Source organism: Achroia grisella, unplaced genomic scaffold (genome assembly GCF_030625045.1).
Source record: "Achroia grisella isolate CSIRO2021 unplaced genomic scaffold, CSIRO_AGI_Agris_v1 utg537, whole genome shotgun sequence".
Classification (NCBI taxonomy): Eukaryota; Metazoa; Arthropoda; class Insecta; order Lepidoptera; family Pyralidae; genus Achroia; species Achroia grisella.
In genome coordinates, this window is record NW_026712923.1 from 382,197 (window position 1) to 403,424 (window position 21,228).

General features: G+C 32.5%; 1 protein-coding gene across 2 annotated transcripts; it reads left to right on the forward strand.

Moving 5' to 3' along the window:
• The first annotated feature begins 4,469 nt into the window (after positions 1-4,469).
• On the forward strand, positions 4,470-16,262 carry LOC131847470 (uncharacterized). Of its 2 annotated transcripts, XM_059197060.1 has the most exons (7): positions 4,470-4,709; positions 8,064-8,329; positions 11,967-12,138; positions 12,654-13,490; positions 13,812-14,061; positions 14,226-14,382; positions 15,032-16,262. In XM_059197060.1, exons 2-4 carry the CDS (start codon positions 8,223-8,225, stop codon positions 13,302-13,304), a joined length of 930 nt encoding a protein of 309 aa, XP_059053043.1. In that variant the 5' UTR covers positions 4,470-4,709; positions 8,064-8,222; the 3' UTR covers positions 13,305-13,490; positions 13,812-14,061; positions 14,226-14,382; positions 15,032-16,262. The 2 variants fall into 2 exon arrangements, with proteins under 2 accessions (XP_059053043.1, XP_059053042.1); XM_059197059.1 differs by lacking the exons at positions 4,470-4,709; positions 8,064-8,329; positions 11,967-12,138 and having other exon boundaries at positions 13,318-13,490.
• Positions 16,263-21,228: the final 4,966 nt, after the last annotated feature.

Consider the following 21,228-nt stretch of genomic DNA (forward strand, 5'->3'; position numbering starts at 1 on the left):
GATTTACTAGCCCTAAAACATTTATTTAAGTACACGCTTCACAAAATATGCGAATATCCTTTCAAATAATAGCCAAATTTTATTGTTAATTTTACTTTTATATTTATATTTATTTTGCTTTTATACCACCCTATGCGCCTCATTCATTTGGTGGTTTATGGAAGTTCAAATTTCGATGCTGTAATATTTATTTTTTGAGACACGTTTTTATGTATTCAGCACAGTATTACTTCAATCGAAACCCTTTGTTTCCTGTCTATTCAGTCCTATATCCTCAGATCCGCACAACCTTACTCCTATCAGCCCCGGACATTTCCCGGCAGGCCGTCCACTTACCGCGCCTGTCGGTCATGACTTCACAGAGGTGCCTGCTCATCGACTTACGCGCTAGGAAGGAGTCGACGAGTTAGTTTCGCCTACACTTCTGGTCTCAGTGGGCGAAGGAATGCATACCAGGACATCAAACAAGGACAAAGAAGAAGCAACGCTATTGAACTGCAGCTAGAAATGCCTCCTATTCGACGACTAGTTGCAATTATAACGCACTTTTACGTTGAAAGCTGGTGCTTCCAAGGCCGGGGGTATGTTCAGGCGCGATTGCACTAATTTGTGGCCCAAACTGTATTTTGATACAGCAACACTGCATCGTCAGGTTTCAGCGGGCCAGAGACAAAATTGTGACGGTTACAATTCATATTCGAAATTCGCTAACGATCATTATACGCATTATCACACGCAACCACTGTAAACCTATTTTCAATTAATTAAAAAACTAGCCTGGAATCTCCGAGTTTGATTATACCAGCAAGATCCTCTTCACACTAAAAGGCGTAAACACACCCATATACCTATTTTAAATCACAGTAATAACTTCTCACTTATTGCTGTTAAAGTTGATAATACATGTTATGTTTCGGTATACATATATTCCACATCCATCCATATCAATATTCAATGAAATTAATTCTATAATTTCTACACTGCCTAAACCATTTTTAATTTTAGGCGATTTTAATGCGCAACATCAATACTGGGGTAGTTCAAACAATAACTGTTATGGTAATGAGGTTTTAGACATAGTAGACATTCACAATTTATGCATTTTAAACACTGGCACACCTACACGTCGTACAGCACCCAATGAAGGCACTAGTGCTCCAGATCTGTCAATATGTACACCTAATTTAGCATCAACTCTCATTTGGCAAACACTAAACTTATCCTTTGGCAGTGATCATTTCCCTATATTGATTCATTTTCCATTTAATAGAACAATAACAAATTATTCTCCAAGAATGAAGTATAATTTAAGTAATGCTGATTGGGATATGTTCCTTAATTTTATCACACACAAAATATGTACACTTCCATTAATATCAGTAGGGAATGAAAATGAGTGTTCTGATGCCTTTGCAACACTATTATTAGAGGCAGCAGATGTTTTTTTTCCAAAAAAAGGCAATAGCAGGGGACGGATTCCATCACCACCTTGGTGGGATAATGAATGTACACTGGCAATTAAAAAAAGAAAAGAGGCAGAAAAATCATACAACTTTTATTCTTCATGGGATAACTTTAACAAATATTCAGAAATTTTAAGAAATACTAAAAAACTGTTAAGAGAGAAAAAGATTGCAGGATGGAAACATTTCTGCTCATCCATTTCCCCCAACACTAATATATCTCAAGTTTGGAGTAACATAAGACGGTTTAGACATGCTTTTAATGTTTCTAGACCTAATTCTCTTATGCCCAGTCTTGTAGAATCATTTTTAGACAGGCTAGCCCCTGCATTTGTTTCAGAAGATCTGTATTTGGTTTACCCTGATCCACCTCAGTTAAGTAATATGACTCTTGAACCGCTTGAATTACCCTTTAGCCTTGATGAATTGAAAAGTATACTATCTAAGGTTAGGGATTCCACCCCTGGTAATGATGGGATACCATATTCCTTTATTAAGCATCTTGATGATAGCTCTCTTAACTATTATCTAAAACTCATCAATACTGTAGTAGATACTGGTAACATTCCAAAGTCATGGAAATTACAGCAAATCATACCCATTCTTAAAACAGGGAAACCTTTATCTGATCCAGCATCTTACCGTCCAATAGCTCTGTCATCTGTCTTAATAAAACTGACAGAACATTTAGTAAAAAACCGATTAGAATGGTTTGTAGAGCATAACAATTTGCTATCTAGTAGTCAATATGGTTTTAGAAAAGGAATGAGTACACTTGATAGTTTAAGTATATTTACAACAGATATCCGTTTGTCATTTAGTGAAAATAAATCGACAATAGCAGCTTTTTTAGATATTAAAGCTGCCTACGATAATGTCTCTATAACAGTGCTTCAAAATAAACTCAATGCTTTAAATATTCCTCCTAGGTTAACAAAGTTCATTATAAATATGTTATCAGAACGGTCGATTAATCTTGAAAATAGTAATCCTAGTTGTAATTCAAACTTCAGAGTTCTTTGGAAGGGCCTTCCCCAAGGCTCTGTTTTAAGCCCTATTTTATATAACATATATACTTATGACTTAGAAAATTCAGTAACCGACACAACTAACAAAATAAATATTTTGCAATATGCAGATGACATACTGTTTTATGTCATTGACAACTCTGTTCAGAAATCGTGTACAGTTTTAACTTCAGCATTAGAACGTTTAGGAATTTGGTTACAATTAAATGGTTTGGAGTTATCCGTTACAAAAAGTACTATTGTCCATTTTACAAGAATGCGGACACCGCCACCAATCTCTATTTATTATAAAAACATTTTAATTCCGGTAAAATCTCAAACAGTATTTTTAGGCTTATTATTAGACTCAAAACTTACTGGACTTCCGCATTTTGAACAAGTTTCTTTAAAGTGTGAAAAATCACTGAATATATTAAGATGTTTATCTGGAGTATGGTGGGGTGCCCATCCATATTCTTTGAAACTTGTATATAATGCTATTATTAGAAGCATTTTAGATTACGGTACTTTTCTTTTAGGCCCAAGTAATGGAGCTGGATTACGTAAATTAGATGCTATACAATCTAAAGCTTTAAGAATAATTACTGGCGCCATGAAGTCCAGCCCAGTAAATGCCTTACAAGTTGAATGTTGTGATCCTGCTCTAAATCTCAGACGACAATTCCTCGCAGATAAATTTTTATTCCGTATCTCTCAATATTCTAAGCACCCACTTCTCCCTAAACTACAAATACTTGCTCAATATTGTATGAATGCACATTATTGGCGAAATAAATCTAGTCCTTGTTTAGTCGAAAGTTTTAAAAAGTTATCTTCTCTTGACTCACCCACCTGTAATTACAGAAGGTTTCCTCTCTTCTGTGTACCATATGAAGCATTAACCCTTATACCTGATGTACATTTAAATATAAATATTACTAAAAATGATCCTAATGCAAATGCGATGTTTAACTATTTTATGAATGTCAATAAAAAAGATTACCACCATGTGTTTTGTGATGCATCTAAGCGTAACCCTTCTGGTTGTGTTGGCGTTGGAGTTTATCATAAGCAATTTGATATAGTTCAAAAAATTAAATTGCCCCCAGAAACTTCAATTTTTACAGGAGAATGTTTTGGCATCTTTAAAGCCTTAGATTACATTTTAACTATGAAACTTAAACAATCAGCAATATTTAGTGACTCCATTAGTGCTTTACAGGCTTTACAAAAAGCTCCGTTCAAATCTAATGAAGTGTATCCCGTCATTATTGATGCTAGAAAATTACTACAGATGTGTATTTCGAAAGGATATGTAGTCTCTTTCTTTTGGATACCTGGTCATTCAGGTATTCAAGGGAATGTGACTGCAGATAGATTGGCTAGTGAAGCTATTGGGTGCGGCGATGTTTTTCCTTATAAAAATTATAGTCATGATTTGGCGGCTCTGCCTGCCTCTTATCTCCGGGATGCCTGGAATGAGACTTGGCCTATTAGCTGCCAAACCAAGGCCCGACATTACTTTAATATTCAACCCAAAATTCCGGTCAAACCTTGGTTTTATTGTGTTAAGCTTAGCAAACGCGCAACGACATCTCTTATAAGGATGAGATTAGGCCACATGAGTTCACCTTCACATTTGGCTAAATTAAAAATAGTGGACAGTAATGTGTGCGATTGTGGTATAGACGTGGGTGACTTGAATCATATTATTTTAAGTTGTCCTTTATATGATCATTCTATCCTTTTTCAATCCCTCATTTACCTCCAGATTCCTTTACCTACTTCCGTTCCAATATTACTGTTCATGGATAAATTAGAAATATATAATTTTATCTCCATATTTCTGAGTAGCAACAATATTAAGCTCTAATCATAATATTTTAAATATAAGCATTATCTCATTTGGTAACTATTTTTTTATATAAAACATCATTATATGTATATATTCATTGTAAACATATAATCTTCAAACATTTATTTCATATCTCTCCTTAACTTCTCTGATCCATATACCAAAATCCAAAACTATCCTATTCCAAGTCCTATAGTTTCCCAAACTTTGTTGTTGGCAAATGCACCATAGTGCCAAGCCATGAGAAAAAAAAAAAAAAATATAATATGGTTTATGTCAGCATTTATCTTGAAACAGTGGTTGCATCTGTTGTCATTTGTGATTTTAATTCTGTTGAGATGGGATGGAACTAAACAATGGCCGAAACGTAGACGATTGATGATAGTAATAAATTTTCTATTGTAATATTTGAATTTGCTGTACCAAGGTGTCACTGGTAAGTCTGGCTGTAATTCTGCATACCATTTTCCTTTATTTTCTGTGGTTATGTTCCAGCTCTTCAATTATGTAACTTCGTTCGCAACGATTTTCGTATGTAACGTAGTGAAAATGACGTCATCTGTCAATAATGCGATCATATAGACGCCATTTGACGCTGTCATCCTTTTGCCTTTCCCTAAAAAGGGAAAAACAGAACCAAAAAAAAAAAAAATTTGACGCTGTCAACTAGCATTGCAACGTAAACGCAACTTTACATATCGATAAAAATTATTTCTATCGAATGTCGATTTAGTAACCTCGTTGCAACGTCACGTAATCGCTATTTTGCCGAAATGACAGCGTAGAATTGAAACGGTTTTTACATTATGAGAAACAATTTAGAAGGTGTTTCTTTTGGTTACAATCTTTAAAATATCAGCATTAGCTGCATTATTTATCTTGTTTTGGTAATTTTCAGTATTACATATATTTTTATTATATTAAATATTACGTAGAAAGTCGTGAAAAGGTTTTAAATTTATTAAAATGGGAAAATTGTCACGACTCACAACACGACATCAGTGTTGCCAATTCGATATTTTATTTTCGTCCCAAATCACATAGAATGTTGTATTAACTAGAGTAAATGTTTAATATAAAATTAGGGTTGATTATGATATTAATATAATTAAAAAACTATTTCAATGAATACGGTGCTCTGTGAACGGAATACAACGTTTATGATGCTCTGTGATTTGTTTAAAGTAAATAAATTTATTTGTTTAAAGTTTTTACAATTATGTACAAATTTAAAAAGATGTGCCCATATCATTTTAAATTTATATGGATACCTACGTACTTACCTAGGTATCTATAGCAGAAAAGAAAATTTAATTTGTAGGTTAGATTAATATTATTAATGATTATAAATAGTTTGTATAAAATATGCTTTTATATTCAAAATTATTAACCTTATTTTTTCATTAGAATAGAATAGACTTTCTTTATTTTATTTTATTAAATGTCTATTAATAAAATTAAAATAAAAGAACAAGTGAACGCTGCAGTATATTTTGTCATTTTTGAACGCAATAAAAATTGTTTCAAATCAACCAACTAGTGTAACAACCCAATAAATTAAAATGTATCCCTCTAAAGGTATAAGCTATCTAATGTACTGACTTTTTAAATTGGTCGGATTAACAATATTCCGCTGCAACTTCATAGTAATGTTTTATCGATAGAAATGATTTATGTTGCGGTCATTCGACCTTACTTGATCGCATTTTTTAAATTGAAATGATTTCATATTGCATCACAACTTCAACAGAAACAATTTCATATCGTGTTACATAATTAGCCCACAGGTAACATTCTTGTGGGTACCTGTGGGCTAATTATGTAACTTCGTTCGCAACGATTTTCGTATGTAACGTAGTGAAAATGACGTCATCTGTCAATAATGCGATCATATTGACGCCATTTGACGCTGTCAACTAGCATTGCAACGTAAACGCAACTTTACGTATCGATAAAAATTATTTCTATCGAATGTCGATTTAGTAACCTCGTTGCAACGTCACGTAATCGCTATTTTGCCGAAATGACAGCGTAGAATTGAAACGGTTTTTACATTATGAGAAACAATTTAGAAGGTGTTTCTTTTGGTTACAATCTTTAAAATATCAGCATTAGCAGCATTATTTATCTTGTTTTGGTAATTTTCAGTATTACATATATTTTTATTATATTAAATATTACGTAGAAAGTCGTGAAAAGGTTTTAAATTTATTAAAATGGGAAAATTGTCACGACTCACAACATGACATCAGTGTTGCCAATTCGATATTTTATTTTCGTCCCAAATCACATAGAATGTTGTATTAACTAGAGTAAATGTTTAATATAAAATTAGGGTTGATTATGATATTAATATAATTAAAAAACTATTTCAATGAATACGGTGCTCTGTGAACGGAATACAACGTTTATGATGCTCTGTGATTTGTTTAAAGTAAATAAATTTATTTGTATAAAGTTTTTACAATTATGTACAAATTTAAAAAGATGTGCCCATATCATTCTAAATTTATATGGATACCTACGTACTTACCTAGGTATCTATAGCAGAAAAGAAAATTTAATTTGTAGGTTAGATTAATATTATTAATGATTATAAATAGTTTGTATAAAATATTCAAAATTATTAACCTTATTTTTCATTAGAATGGAATAGACTGTCTTTATTTTATTTTATTAAATGTCTATTAATAAAATTAAAATAAAAGAACAAGTGAACGCTGCAGTATATTTTGTAATTTTTGAACGCAATAAAAATTGTTTCAAAACAACCAACTAGTGTATTAACCCAATAATTTAAAATGTATCCCTCTAAAGGTATAAGCTATCTAATGTACTGACTTTTTAAATTGGTCGGATTAACAATATTCCGCTGCAACTTCATAGTAGTATTTTATCGATAGAAATGATTTATGTTGCGGTCATTCGACCTTACTTGATCGCATTTTTTAAATTGAAATGATTTTATATTGCATCACAACTTCAACAGAAACAATTTCATATCGTGTTACATAATTAGCCCACTGGTCATAAAGGAATTGCTGGAAATGAAATAGCGGATCAAGCTGCTCAGAATGTTCATAATGAAGACCACTCGAATATGTTTAAAGTTTCATTCACCGACTATTATAGCTCACTTAAAAATGCTCTAAAATTATTATGGAATAACTATTACATAAATATTGCTAACGATAAGGGAAAATGGTATGCCAAGATCCAAGGAAGCCTGCCCGCCAAACCTTGGTACCACAACAATAAAGACGTCGACAGCAGACAATTTATCACGACTATTAATCGTATGAGATTTGGTCATAATCAAACTCGCACTCACCTGTACAGAATGAAAATGGTTCACAACCCAAAATGTCCTCACTGCAATGAAGATGAAGATTTGAATCATATTATATTCAAATGTAGAAAATACGGACTCGACAGATTATTACTCATTCACGAGATTCAAGAGCATATTAATGAAGTACCGAAGTCTCTAGAAGAGATCTTATCAAGGCCTGCACTATTCAAGATTTTATATAAATTTATTTCTAACACTGGGAAGAAATTATAATTTTTTTTAGGTTTTGTATTTTATGTTGGGCTAAAAAGGACTTGTATCCAGAGCCGTAAAATATTAAATAAAAAAAAAAATGCCCGCCATCTTACGTCGTCATAATTTTTTGAATTTCTTTTTGAACTTTTCATCTTTTGTTTTATTACTGGATATTTCACCATCTTTTACAGTTCTACCCTTACGTTGAGTTGAGTCTTTATAGATTCCTCCGTAATTGTTAGATACAGGAATTAATTTGTGTTTATCCTGGTAATAAACTATAATTCGTGACTTTCTTGTTATTTCGTTTAAATTATCAAGTTTGTAATTAGTTGGATCGTTGTTTTACAATGAAGGAGAACAAGAGGAAGTGCCTTAAGTGTGGTTCATCGCCTGCCGATAATCCTGAGACAGTATTATTTAGGTTTCCAAAACCTGGCTCTACAAATGTTACTCGGTAAGTGCCTTTTAAATGTTAATTAATAATTTTATTTATTTCTCCTCAAAAATATTAACATGCATATTTAAATGCTAATACTGTATTGTAATAAAATCTTATCTTAGATATTTATTGCCCACTAGTTCCCGCACCGGCATCGCATGGATATACATGTATTATATATAGAAGCCTTCCTTTTGAATGACTCTATCTATTGTTAAGAGGGCTATTACAAAACGATGCCGCTCAACTTTAGGTTTAATCGCATGGATTTACGCACACATACAGTAATACACGCACACAGACGAAAATAACCGTGTAGCGCAATCGGTGTGGATTTAGTATGAACCATTTTGATCCTTGTAATATTTTAATTAATAATGTAATATGTTTCTACTTAACTGAGTAACATAAACTACTTATTGGCTTTTTTTTAAATAACGTGATTTATCTTAATTGTCAAAGTGCTAATAATGACCATATTTTTTTATTATATTATTCCTAGAGGGTTGATGTCAGGATGCTGGCCGATTGTACAACTAAAAGCCAAAACCTTAAGTAATATGAGTAACAAATAATTGGGATAAGGACAAGAAGATGAAATTACTATAACATAAATTTACTAATTAATTCTTCTTACATATTAATTCAGTTTATTTATTAATAGATACAATATAATTTATTATAAGAGTCGGATACATTATTGCCATATTCACTTGTTCTAAATATTATACTTAGCAAATAATTATTTTATTGATATATAATAGTTGTGTTTTCAAGGCTTTGTTTTGATTTAAAGGTCCCATCCTTATATGTATATTAGGTGTATCCGCGACTTCGTCAGCGTGGTATAATAAACTTGACCAAATAAAGGAAATATATTTAGATTATAACCTAAAAAAGTTTCATTGTTTCACTTAAACAATGACGATACTTTTATACAACCTTTCATCTCCGCTTTTAATCCCTTCCAATACTTTTTTCGCACTATAAAGTAGTCTATGACCTTTCTCAGGGTATACTATCTGTGTATATGTATATCTATCTATATAGACTACCTGTGTATATATATGGTAGTGAATTTACAAGGTACAGGGGAATAACACCCGAGTTTTCAGGAATGGCAACGCATGAGGGAAACAATATGCTGATATGAACATGTCAGGTACTGCTCATGTATATAGGCGACGGTTACCCCTCTCCATCAGGAGAGCCGTCAGCTTGTTTGCCATTCTAAGTTGTAAAAAAAAAGCTTCAACTGCTATCATTGCTGTTCCTGCATCATTGACGTCGCCGCATGATATTGGCTGATATTGCAGCTTCTCGTTCTTGGTTGGCCAATTCTTGATTCTTGATAAATAATTACTTGTTAATATCAAACCTTTTTATAAATTATTACAAGACGCCTCATTGATTATATGTAATGAAATCACCATGAGCTATAGAGATTTTGGATAGAACCTTAAAAGACCTTAGAAACACCTCTGCTCTCATTGGCGGGATTACTTTTATACTTTTGCTGGAGATTTCTGAAAGACTCTCTGTGTCATTAACATCGTCTCCCTTATGTACTTTAATTGAAAGTTTAAAACTACTGACAAATTTGAGAGCTCATTTTTATGGAAGCACAGATAGTGATTTCCCACAGTAACTGCTCAAACTTGAGGAAGGAATTTCTCAAAAGCATGATCCAATCATGAAATTTAAGCCCGCCGAACATGTGCAATGGCATCCCATTGGATATGTTGCTTACTAAAGAATTGAAAGACAATTTAATTGTAGACCATTATAACCGGTACGTTAGCTGGGCAACCAGCTTATATACCAAGAATACCGATGATTCCAACTGATCTGCCAATACCATTTTAACGGCTTCAATTTCCGGTTAAAATATCATCTACACAGTCATGTAATAGATCTATGTATGCTTCGATCTTAAAAAACTACGCAGATTTTGATTCGTTGTTATTTAATAGACAGAATAGATAGACTCAAGAGGAAGGTTTATATATAACGACCCAATACTGTACACGGATCTTTAAACGCGCGATAATCTATATATCCCATATTCACGCGGGCGAAGCCGCGAGCTAAAAGCTAGTCACTAAATAAAAACATTTATAATGTTGTTGACTTTTCACCCAAACACGCATAATTATTTGACATAACTGTACAGTAATGAAAGTCCAACGAGTATAATAACAGAATGACTGCAATTTAGAAATATCTGTATTGTGTAAAATAAAATAAAGTAAATTGGATAAAATATCTCTAAACATTAAGGAATATAATTTATATATAATTTGGTAATTTATTTACAATCCACATTGCATACTAGATGATATAACACAAGACAAATGTACGTAAAAATAATAATGATATTTTTATAAACAATAACCCTATTTTAATTTAGAAAAAAACTACAAAATAAACATAAAGTAAAATTGGTTTACATTTTCTTACATTTTTCTCTCAGATAAGCATTATTGTTAAAAATACTTAAACAATTAATTGCCATTAGTGTGACGAAATACCATGCTCTTGTGCTTTTCATAGTGCAGCAGGGTAGGTAGGTTTTATTTGTAGCATAACTGTACTTTTGTTTTGGCATGCTAAAATAAATATTATATATATATATATATATATATATATATATATATATATTATACAACTTTAAATTAATATTCGTAGAAATAAGTATATATTAGCAAAATTAATTAAATATTACTTAAATTATCAAAATGGTTTAGTCGCTCTATACTAATGTTCACTGACGAATGTCTTATCTTAGCGGTGTTGTAAAAAATAGCATAGGTCCTACCTCGACGAGCGCTAGCGCAGCACTGAGAATTTACTTTTGGCGCAACGGAATTTATACAACTTTCAATTATTATTATTGTTTATTTTTTTCTTAGAAACTTATATTTTTTTTTATATTTCTAATTTACAAGTATATTAACTTTATTATTATGTTTTTTTTATGCAAAAATTTCGTTGTATTTATGAGAAAATTAGAAATGATTATGGCAAAGTTTTGTTGAAATTTCGGGTTTAATTATGATAAATTTTTTAGATATTTAAGTTGAAAATGAAAAAAAGGACGATGCTGTCTCAATTTATGAAGTAATTATCAAGTTTTAGTACAGATATCATATCAATTTATGTTTGTTTATTAATGAACGACGACCCCAAACTTCTGTCTCTTAGCGTTTTTGAATAAACTATTTTAGAAATTAGGAAGACTAACAAAGAGAAAATTAACATTTCAAAGATGTAGTTTTTAAGATTAGATATCTATCTATATAATTCAGGAATCAAAATGTATATCCGACTCTTAATTTCTTAGAACCAGAACCCCAAAGACCCTGCTTTTAGGCCAAAAAATGTGAAAGGCCTCTTAAAAACTGCATTAAAATATGAGCGTACAGATAGAAAAAGCGACTTCCGATTGTAGAGATAATGTACCAAATAAATCAAAATATTATCAAGTTTCAAAAACAAATTAGGTCTAATGACTAAGACTAGAGTATACTAAGGTGCTATTGAATATTATTGTTTGTAATAATATATTATGTTTGTTTAAATAATATGTTTTAATTGACTACCATGATTGTGAAGACATATTATTCTAAATTGATTCATATTTGTATTACAGTTGCGAATTATGGGCTAAATATTGCTGTCCAGATAAACAATGGTCTTCAGTCAGCTTCCAGTCAAAACTTTATTCAGAACATAGAATGCTATGTCATCGGCATTTTAAAGAATCTGCTTTTGTGGATTTTGCATCAAAGAAATTGAGACGTTTTGCTTCTCCAGATGTAGAGGTTGGTAAAACTATGAAACTTATTATTATTTGTTGCACAATTGTTAATTTGGATTTTCCTATGTTTATTTTTTAATTATAGAAATAGAAATAATCCTTATTCATATAAACTCAATACAAGCACTTCTGAATACTCATAGTTTTTATTCTACCACTCTTTTGGAATGCAGATTCATCACAAGAAGAATGAGCAAGAAACTTGTGTGTTGCTCTTTTTAATAGATTTTTTTTATATAAATAATCACACAATAACAAGTAAGGAATGCAATAATCAATATAGAAACTGCTATGTACTCATTCTTATATATTGCAATCGGGTAATATTGTCAGCACTATGAATATTAAGTTTTTCTTCAAAAACATTATTATCCTTAACAAACTTAAATTTTATAGTATATATATAATGGCCTATGGGTCTATTATAGACAATTATGGCATAATAGTCCGTGAACAGCTCTTTTATATGCATAGTATATATTATATAATTCCTAAAAAAATACTTGTATTTGTTTGCAGCTGGTGACCTTACCATTTTTGTCAGTCAATATGGATACGAGAGCAGGTCCATCTGATATAACAAATACTTGCATGAGCAGAGAAATTTTTACTGAATCCTCAAATGTATCAGGACCTTCAAACATACAAGGACCATTAGTCTTACCTGGTACATCAAATGCCAGTACAGGTGGAGTTAGAAAAAATGAAGACAGAGCATATATGAAATGCAAACAATATATGAGAAAAATCTGCCAATTAAAAAAAAAAATAAAATGTATGAATAATAATAAATATTTACAAAAATTTAATTCTGATGAAGGAATTAGGAAACTGGCAAATAAAATAAGTCCCACATTTTCATTGATGTTGCATGCGCAACTGAAAAATTTTAAAAAACATGCCAAGGGTCGCAGGTGGACTACTGAAGACAAAATTATAGCCCTCAGACTATATAAGAGGTCCCCGACCTGCTATAGACTATTAAGAAGAATGTTTTGTCTTCCTGCACCTACAACTTTAAAAGTTTTATTAAGTAAATGTTCAATGAATGTTGGCATAAACCAACAATTATTTGAAATTATTAACAAATACATTTCTAAACAAGAACCTGAAGTGAATGAGTATGTTCTCATGTTTGATGAAATGTCAATAAAAAAGCATCTTTATTAGTATGTTAAACAGGATGAAATTGAAGGCTTTCAAGACCATGGGGTGCAAGGCAGATCCTCACAACTAGCTACACATGCATTAGTATTCATGATTGCAGGCATTAGAAGAAAAATTAAACAACCAATTGCCTATTATTTATCTAGCTCCACAGTTAGTGCTGATAGATTAACAGTTTTAATAAAAGAGGTAAACCCAATATTTACTATTTTACTTTATTTAACCACAATTTAATAAAAATTAGTGTTATATGATAATTATATAAAAAATCGATAAATATTGAATTTTTTTAAATAAAAACTTGTGCAATTTTCATTTTTTCAATTTTTGTTGCATCTGCTGTAAAATCATCAGTCCACATTGTTATACTTTGCATTTTTTTATATATAATGGACAAATGTATAAGACCTAAGAATTATTACCAACATGCAGAAATCAGTTCACTTAAAAAAAATGTATTAGATAGTATCTTTTGCATAGGTTTCTAAAATAGTAATGTTTTGTTTTCAGGTTATTGGACAATGTCAAGAGCATAATATTAATATCTCTGCTACTGTGTGTGATATGGATGGCGTAAACAGAAAAGCCCTATCAATCTTGGGGGCTACTGCAAATTGCCCTTGTTTTAAATTAAATGACAAGGAAATTGTTGCACTATTTGATATCCCTCATTTAATTAAGTGCTTCAGAAATTTATTTTTGAAGTATGATATTAAATGTAACACAGATATAACATCCGATCAAGGAGAACAGGGAACAGGTATATGACTTGACTATAATTTATTATATGTTAATTATTATGAATTAAATTTTCTAATTAACTTAAAACAATTTCAATTTCTATGTACATGCATGTTTAAGATTAATATACCAAGGTAGTTTATTTTAAACTGTTTTAATCATAATTTACTAATATTTTTTCAGGTATAGCAAAGTGGAGTCATATTGTCCAGTTTTATGAACTAGACAACTCTAATACTAATTTTGTGTTCGCATGCAAAACAAAAAATGCAAGTAAAATTGGCAGTACAAATTTTAAGTCATACAGTAGCGGCAGGAATGTATGCCAAAATATCTCAAGGTAATTTTGTTTAATTGTTGATACTTCTGTTTAAATTCTGAATTAAAAATTATCATTTAAAAATGGACTTAATATTGTCTGCGTCTGCACGAGTATATCCGCCTCACCTATTTGAGCTGCCATGTAACTTGTTTTGTAAGATGTCTTCACTTGGCACTGAAATTGCAGAATAAGAGTTTTCTGGAATGGAAAAGCATGAGTGCTATGATAGGTGTCATATATACATGACAATTACCATTTACCATAAAGTAAACCGTTAGGTTAATTGACATTAGTTTTTTTTTTTTGCTTTGTTTAATTTACCCGATATAATAATAACAATAACCCCAGGAGAATTCACACAGAGCCATGTTGTTTGTTTTATGGGTGCTAGACATACTCGTAGGTCATACTGATTTGTATTATGTTTGTGATAATCAAAAGCAAGGCGAAGTGCTAATCTACTAGACCACAGAGGCCTTCAAAACACAATGCAAAATAATATATGAAAAAAATAACAAAATATTGTCTTTACTTGGTGTTGCTTCACCAAAGATAGTACTTTATTTTCCTTATTCTCTTTCATCTGGACAGAAAATAAATCTTGATTCTACTTTATACTATGTAAATGTCAAACATTAAATTGATATTTTTCTGTTACATATTATAGGATTGACTCCAGAAGCTGTCGTGACGGCTAACGTAATCGCAAAAATGGACAAGCTCTTCGATACATTAAATAGCGACACGGCAGATTTGCGGAGAGGAAAGCCTTTAGCAACAAATATGAAATGTTCTACGAGAAACATTACCTTCATTAATGAAATGAAATTATTTTTTAAAAACATATCATTTATTGGGTCTTCACGAAAACCACCTTCACAGGAAGGTTGGGTGTGGACTCTTAATGGAGTTGAAAGGTTATGGAATGTATTACGACAGAAACACAATACTATAAAAAGTTTGGCCACTAGAAGATTACAACAAGATCCACTTGAAAATTTATTTGGATGTATTAGAGGAAATTGTGGTAGTAATCACAATCCAACTAGTGGCCAATTTAAAGCAGGCTTAAAAACTGCTATTTTAAGTAATCTTTCCCAGATGGGTGGAGGTAATTGTGAAATGGACCAAAATGAGACCATAATTAATAATTTTAAATCTTTTTTGAAGCCTTGTGTACGAAACACTCAACAGATTGCCGACACTGCGGCTGATCCAATATCTTCTAACCAATCGGCGTTTAATGATATTGATGAAAACATTTTAGAAGAATGTAGTGGCGAAATACAAGCTTGCACTTATGTGTGTGGGTTTATTATTAAAAAATTCAAACATGAGTGCAATGCTTGTAAATTAATTTTTACCACCACAGAGCAGTCAATAATGCACACTTTTAATACATTTAAAGAATACAATGATTTAAAGCAAGTATTAAATTATGCAAATAAAAACTTTGTAATGTGTGGGGAAATCTGTGCAACGATAGTGAATACTTATTTAAAAATAAATGCACATAAAAAAGGATTAATGAAAAATATAATAACTGTAATAAAGGAAAAAATGAATTTTGATTTTTTAAATGAATGTATGGAGCATAAAAACACAAATTTAAATTATATTATCAAAAGTGTGATCCTAATAATAATTAAGAGATATTGTATAATAAGAAATAGATCTTTTTCGGAAGAAACGTCGATGAATGCTCTTAAGAAAAAAATAAATATTTTACAACATTTGTAAAAATTATATAATTCGACGTTTCTTCCGACAATATCTCTTAATTATTATAATACACTTTTGATAATATAATTTAATTTGTGTAATTGTGCTCCTTACAATCATTTAAAAATCAAAATTTATTTGTTACCTATTACATAATGTCTCTGTACACCTGTTCACACTACTGATGTATTTTGTTTGAATGAAAATCTAACAATAAATATACACTTTATTCTAATCGTGCTTATTATCTTATTTATTATCCATATTACAGATATAAACTCAAGTCATAAACGGCTTGAATTTATATCTGTAATACAGTAGGCTCCTTTATTTTATAATTGATGTTTGAGTTTTCCCGCTAGGCCATCATCTATGAATGTTGCCGTGGGGACACCGTGAGAGGTCAACACTATCGTTAATTTTTATGCCATTTTTTTTGTATGGAGTTGACGTTCTTTCCGTTAGGATATTGGTGTTCTGTGGTTAGCGCAGTACTAAGATGCTAAGAATGTTCCATTCAGTTCCAGTCATTCAGGGGAGGGGAAGAACAACTCGTAACAAAATATAGGACATCTATGATCTATTTAACAGTCAGCATCTATCTTTTGTTTCTGTCCATCGGTATTACCACAGATAACTAATATATTACTCATGTATACAAGGTTACTGCTGACTCCACGTTTTACCATCAGGACTAGGTAGAGGAGCTCAGATGCAATTATTTTGACCCTCTATAATGTTCAGGAAAACTGAATATAACTAATATTTGTAAACCCCATGCAAGTGCTGATAAAATATTAGAAAATTTCAAAAGTTACACATCTGATCTCGATACAAATGACATTGTTATAATTATGATTAGTAAATTTTACCCAAAATCAGAAAACTACATAAAATTACTAAATACACTTTTAGTTTCTAACGAAAATCGAATATATAACACAGTATTACTAAGTCTGGAATACGAGGGACGAAACAATTATAATTTTCTATAATATATAAAGCTGCATTACGGTGACTCACTCACTGATTGACATAGTTGTTCTCCCAGAAGGAGCGTCCGGGGGTCGAGACGATGTATGGGGGAAATGTTCCTTTGGCTAGGGTGACCACGAGAAAATTCCGAAATTTGGGAAAATCCAAGATGGCGGCTAACTTTTACAGTTTCGCTCGGATCGATTCCGTTCAAAGAGTGATTTGGCACGTCTCGGCGGGACCCAGAATATGGCGTAAAAACAAAAAATTAAAATCCAAGATGGCGGCGAAAAAATTGCTTAAAACTGGTTGAAAATTTTCTACGGTTTCAAAAACCGAAATTCCCAGGGTAGTTGAGGGGGTGCTGGCGACACCGGTTGTAGGGCATAGGAAACTCGAAGGACCCGACCTCTAGGGAAAATTATGAAATTTCGAAAATCCAAGATGGCCGACGAGTTGGGGGCGTGTGAATTTGGTCCTAAAAATCCGGATTATTTTCAAAATCATTTTTAGGTACAGGGCAACCCCGCAGCGAGTCGGCTTCTATGGGGCGATGATGGGTCTCGGTAAGAAGTATTGCCAGCGATAAAAAGAATTTCCGAATTTGGGCTAATTTGGGAGAAATGGTCCAAAAAGTGGGAAAAAATTTTTTCGACATTTTTGACAAAAGAGGCATCAAGGCCTATCGAGAAACATCCCCTAAAGGGTTTTAGGTGGGTTTTGTTGGAATTTGCTGGCAACACCCATACATGGTTTGACCAAAATAGAAATTGGGGTGTCTCTCTAAAAACTGAAATTCCTAGGGTACTTGCGGGGATACTACCGATCCGTATTGTAGGGCTTTGGGAGGCTGAAAGACCCGGCCTCTAGGGAAAATTATGAAATTTCAGAAATCCAAGATTGCGGCCAAGCTATGGGATATTTAAGTTTTTGGAAAAATTTTGGGATATTTTCAATCGCGTTTTTGCTGCACATGGCAACCCCGAAGCTTGTCTCTTCCTACGGACTTGGATAACTCTCAGTAGAGAGGTTTATAAAGCCCAAAAAATTTCCCCGATTTTGGGTTAAATTTGGAGAAAAGTCCCATAAAGTGGGAAAAATTTTTTTCGACATTTTAAATGAAAAAGTCTTGTTGGTCTACCAAAAATCGTCCCCTGAAGGGTTTTAGGGGAATTTTGTCAGAATTTGCTGGCAACACCCATACATCATGGGACAAGTTTTGAAATTGAGGTCTAGCTTTAAAAACTGAAATTGATAGGGTACCTACGAGTGTGCTAGGTCAACGCACTGTGCGGCGTCGGATAGCCGAAGGACCCGGCATCTAGGGAAAATTATGAAATTTTAGAAATCCAAGATGGCGGCACAGATAGGGGAGTTTTGCTTTTCGGATAAAATTTGGGACATTTTTAAATGTTGTTTTTGGACACATGGCAACCCCGCAGCGAGTCGACTTCTATGGAGAGATGATGTCTCTTGACACAAAGTATTACCTGGTATGAAAATTTTCCCTGATTTTGGGGTATTTTTTGAGACAGGTCCTAAAAAGTGGGAAAATTTTTTTTCGACATTTCAAACAAAAGAATGATGAAAATCTGTCAAAAGTCATCCCCTTAAGGGTTTTTGGTGGTTTTGTCAGAATTATCTGGCAACACCTCAGATCAGTTTTCTTAGGGAATAGTACAAGAAGTCACCGAAGCTCTACATAATGTATGGACGAAATGTTTCTGCTACTAGGGTGAATACGTCAAAAGTATTAAGAAGTAAAAATCCAAAATGGCGGCAGAGATAGGGGAGTTTTGCTTTTCGGAGAAAATTTGGGATATTTTTAAATGTAGTTTTAGGACACTTGCCAACTCCACAGCCAGTCGACTTCTATGGAGAGATGATGTGTCTCAACAGAACGTATTACCTGCTATAAAAAATTTCCCCAATTTTAGGGTAATTTTTGAGATAAGTCCTAAAAAGTGGGACAATAATTTTTGGATATTTCAAACAAAAGAATGATGAAAATCTGTCAAAAACAATCCCCCTATTGATTTTAGGTGGTTTTTGTCAGAATTATCTGGCAACACCTTACATCAGTTTTCTTAGAGAATAGTACTAGAAGGAGTCACCGAGGCTCTGTACAATGTATGAACGAAATGTTTCTGTCACTAGGGTGAATATGTCAAAAGTATTAAAAAGTAAAAATCTAAGATGGCGGCCGAGTTGGGGTACTTAATTTATGTTGACATTTTTAGGGACTTTTTAAAATTCAATTTTGGGGTACCATTTATCCCTGCAGCGAGTTGACTTCTATAGAGCAATGGAAACTCTCGGTGGAAAATTTTACCTGGTCTAAAAATTTTCCGCGATTTTGGTGTAATTTCGGAGAAAAGTAAAAAAACGTGGGAAATTTTTTTTTCATTAAGTTGAACAAAACAGTTATGAGCATGGGTCCAAAATCATCCCCCAAAGGGTCCTAGGTGGTTTTTGTCAAAATCATCTGGCAGCACCATACATCGATTTTCATAGTAAACCGTACTAAGGAACTAGAGGTGTAACCTGGGCTCTGTACAATGTATATATGAAGTGTTTCTGTCACCAAAATGTATGTGTTAAAAGTATTTAAAAAGGAAAAATCCAAGATGGCGGCCGAATTAGGATACTTTATTTATTATGACAATTTTAAGGTCTTTTTAGTAAATTCAGTTTTGTGGCACCTATCAACCCTGCAGCGAACTGACTTCTATTGAGGAATGGAAACTCTCGGTGCGAAGTATTAACTAATTTTCATAGTAAACAGTACTAAGGAACTACTAGAAGGAGTCACCTTACATCTGTACAATGTATGGACAAAATGTTTCTGTCACCAAAGTGGATAAGTTAAAAGTATTTAAAAAAGGAAAAATCTAAGGTGGCGGCCGAGTTTGAGTATTTTATCTCTGATGATAAATTTACCTGGCTTCCCTGCAGCGAGTCGACCTTTATTGAGCCGTGGTAGATTTCGGTTCGAAATATTACCTAGGTTACAAATGTTCCCCGTTTTTTGGGTAATTTTGCAAACCCAAAATGTGGGATTTTTTTTTCGACAAACTATATATAAGAGCAACGGAGATCTATAATAAATATCATCTTAATAGTTATATGCGATTTTTTGTAAAATTAGGTGGCAACACCATGCATCGATTTTCGTAAAAAGTAATATTTACTAAGGACCCACTAGAAGGACCGTGTCTCTGTACAATATATGGACGAAAAAGGAAAAATGGTATGAAAATTTTCCCCGATTTTGGGGTAATTTAGAAGACAAGTCCAAAATGTGGGATTTTTTTTTCGATATTTCAAACAAAATAATGATGGATATCTGTCAAAAATCATCCCCTTATTGGTTTTTCGTGGTTTTTGTCAGAATTATTTGGCAACACCTTAGATCAGTTTTCTTAGGGAATAGTACAAGAAGAAGTCACCGAGACTCTACATAATGTATGGACGAAATGTTTCTGTTATTAGGGTGAATACGTCAAAAGTATTAAGAAGTAAAAATCCATGGCGGCCGAGTTAAGGTACTTTTATAAATTCAGTTTTCAGGTACCCATCGTCACAGCAGCAGTCGGTACGAAGCACTACCTGGTCTAAAAATTTTCCCCGATTTTAGGGTAATATCAGAGAGAAGTAAAAAAACGTGGGATTTTTTGTTTCATCATTTTAGACCAAACAATGATGACGAGCTGTCAAAAATAATCCCCAAGGGGTCTTAGGCGGTTTTTGTCAAAATGAGCTGGCAACACCATACATCGATTTCCATTGTAAACAGTACTTAGGAACAACTAGAAGGAGTTACCTTGGCTCTGTACAATGTATGGACGAAATTTTTCTCACCTGAAGATGTATATGTTAAAACTATTTAAAAAGGAATCATTCAAGATGGCTGCCGAGTTAGGGTACTTTATTCCCGATGACAAGTTTAGGGACGTTTTAAAACTCATTTTTGAAGTACTATTTTATTCCTTACAGCATGTTGACTTCTATGGAGAAAAGATAAGAAGAATTATATAGGCTACAAATTTTCCCCGATTTTCGGGTAATTTAGCAAACCCAATATGTGGGAAATTTTTTTCGACATTTTTTTAAAAATAAAAGTGATGGGTATCTATAATAAATCTCATCTTAATAGTTTTATGCAAT

Bases quoted from the DNA above. Each gene is read 5' to 3' on its own strand.
- LOC131847470 (XM_059197059.1), top strand. From the start codon at position 14,310: ATGCAAGTAAAATTGGCAGTACAAATTTTAAGTCATACAGTAGCGGCA. The intron at 14,383-15,031 runs GTAATTTTGTTT...TACATATTATAG, and splicing joins GTATGCCAAAATATCTCAAG to GATTGACTCCAGAAGCTGTC.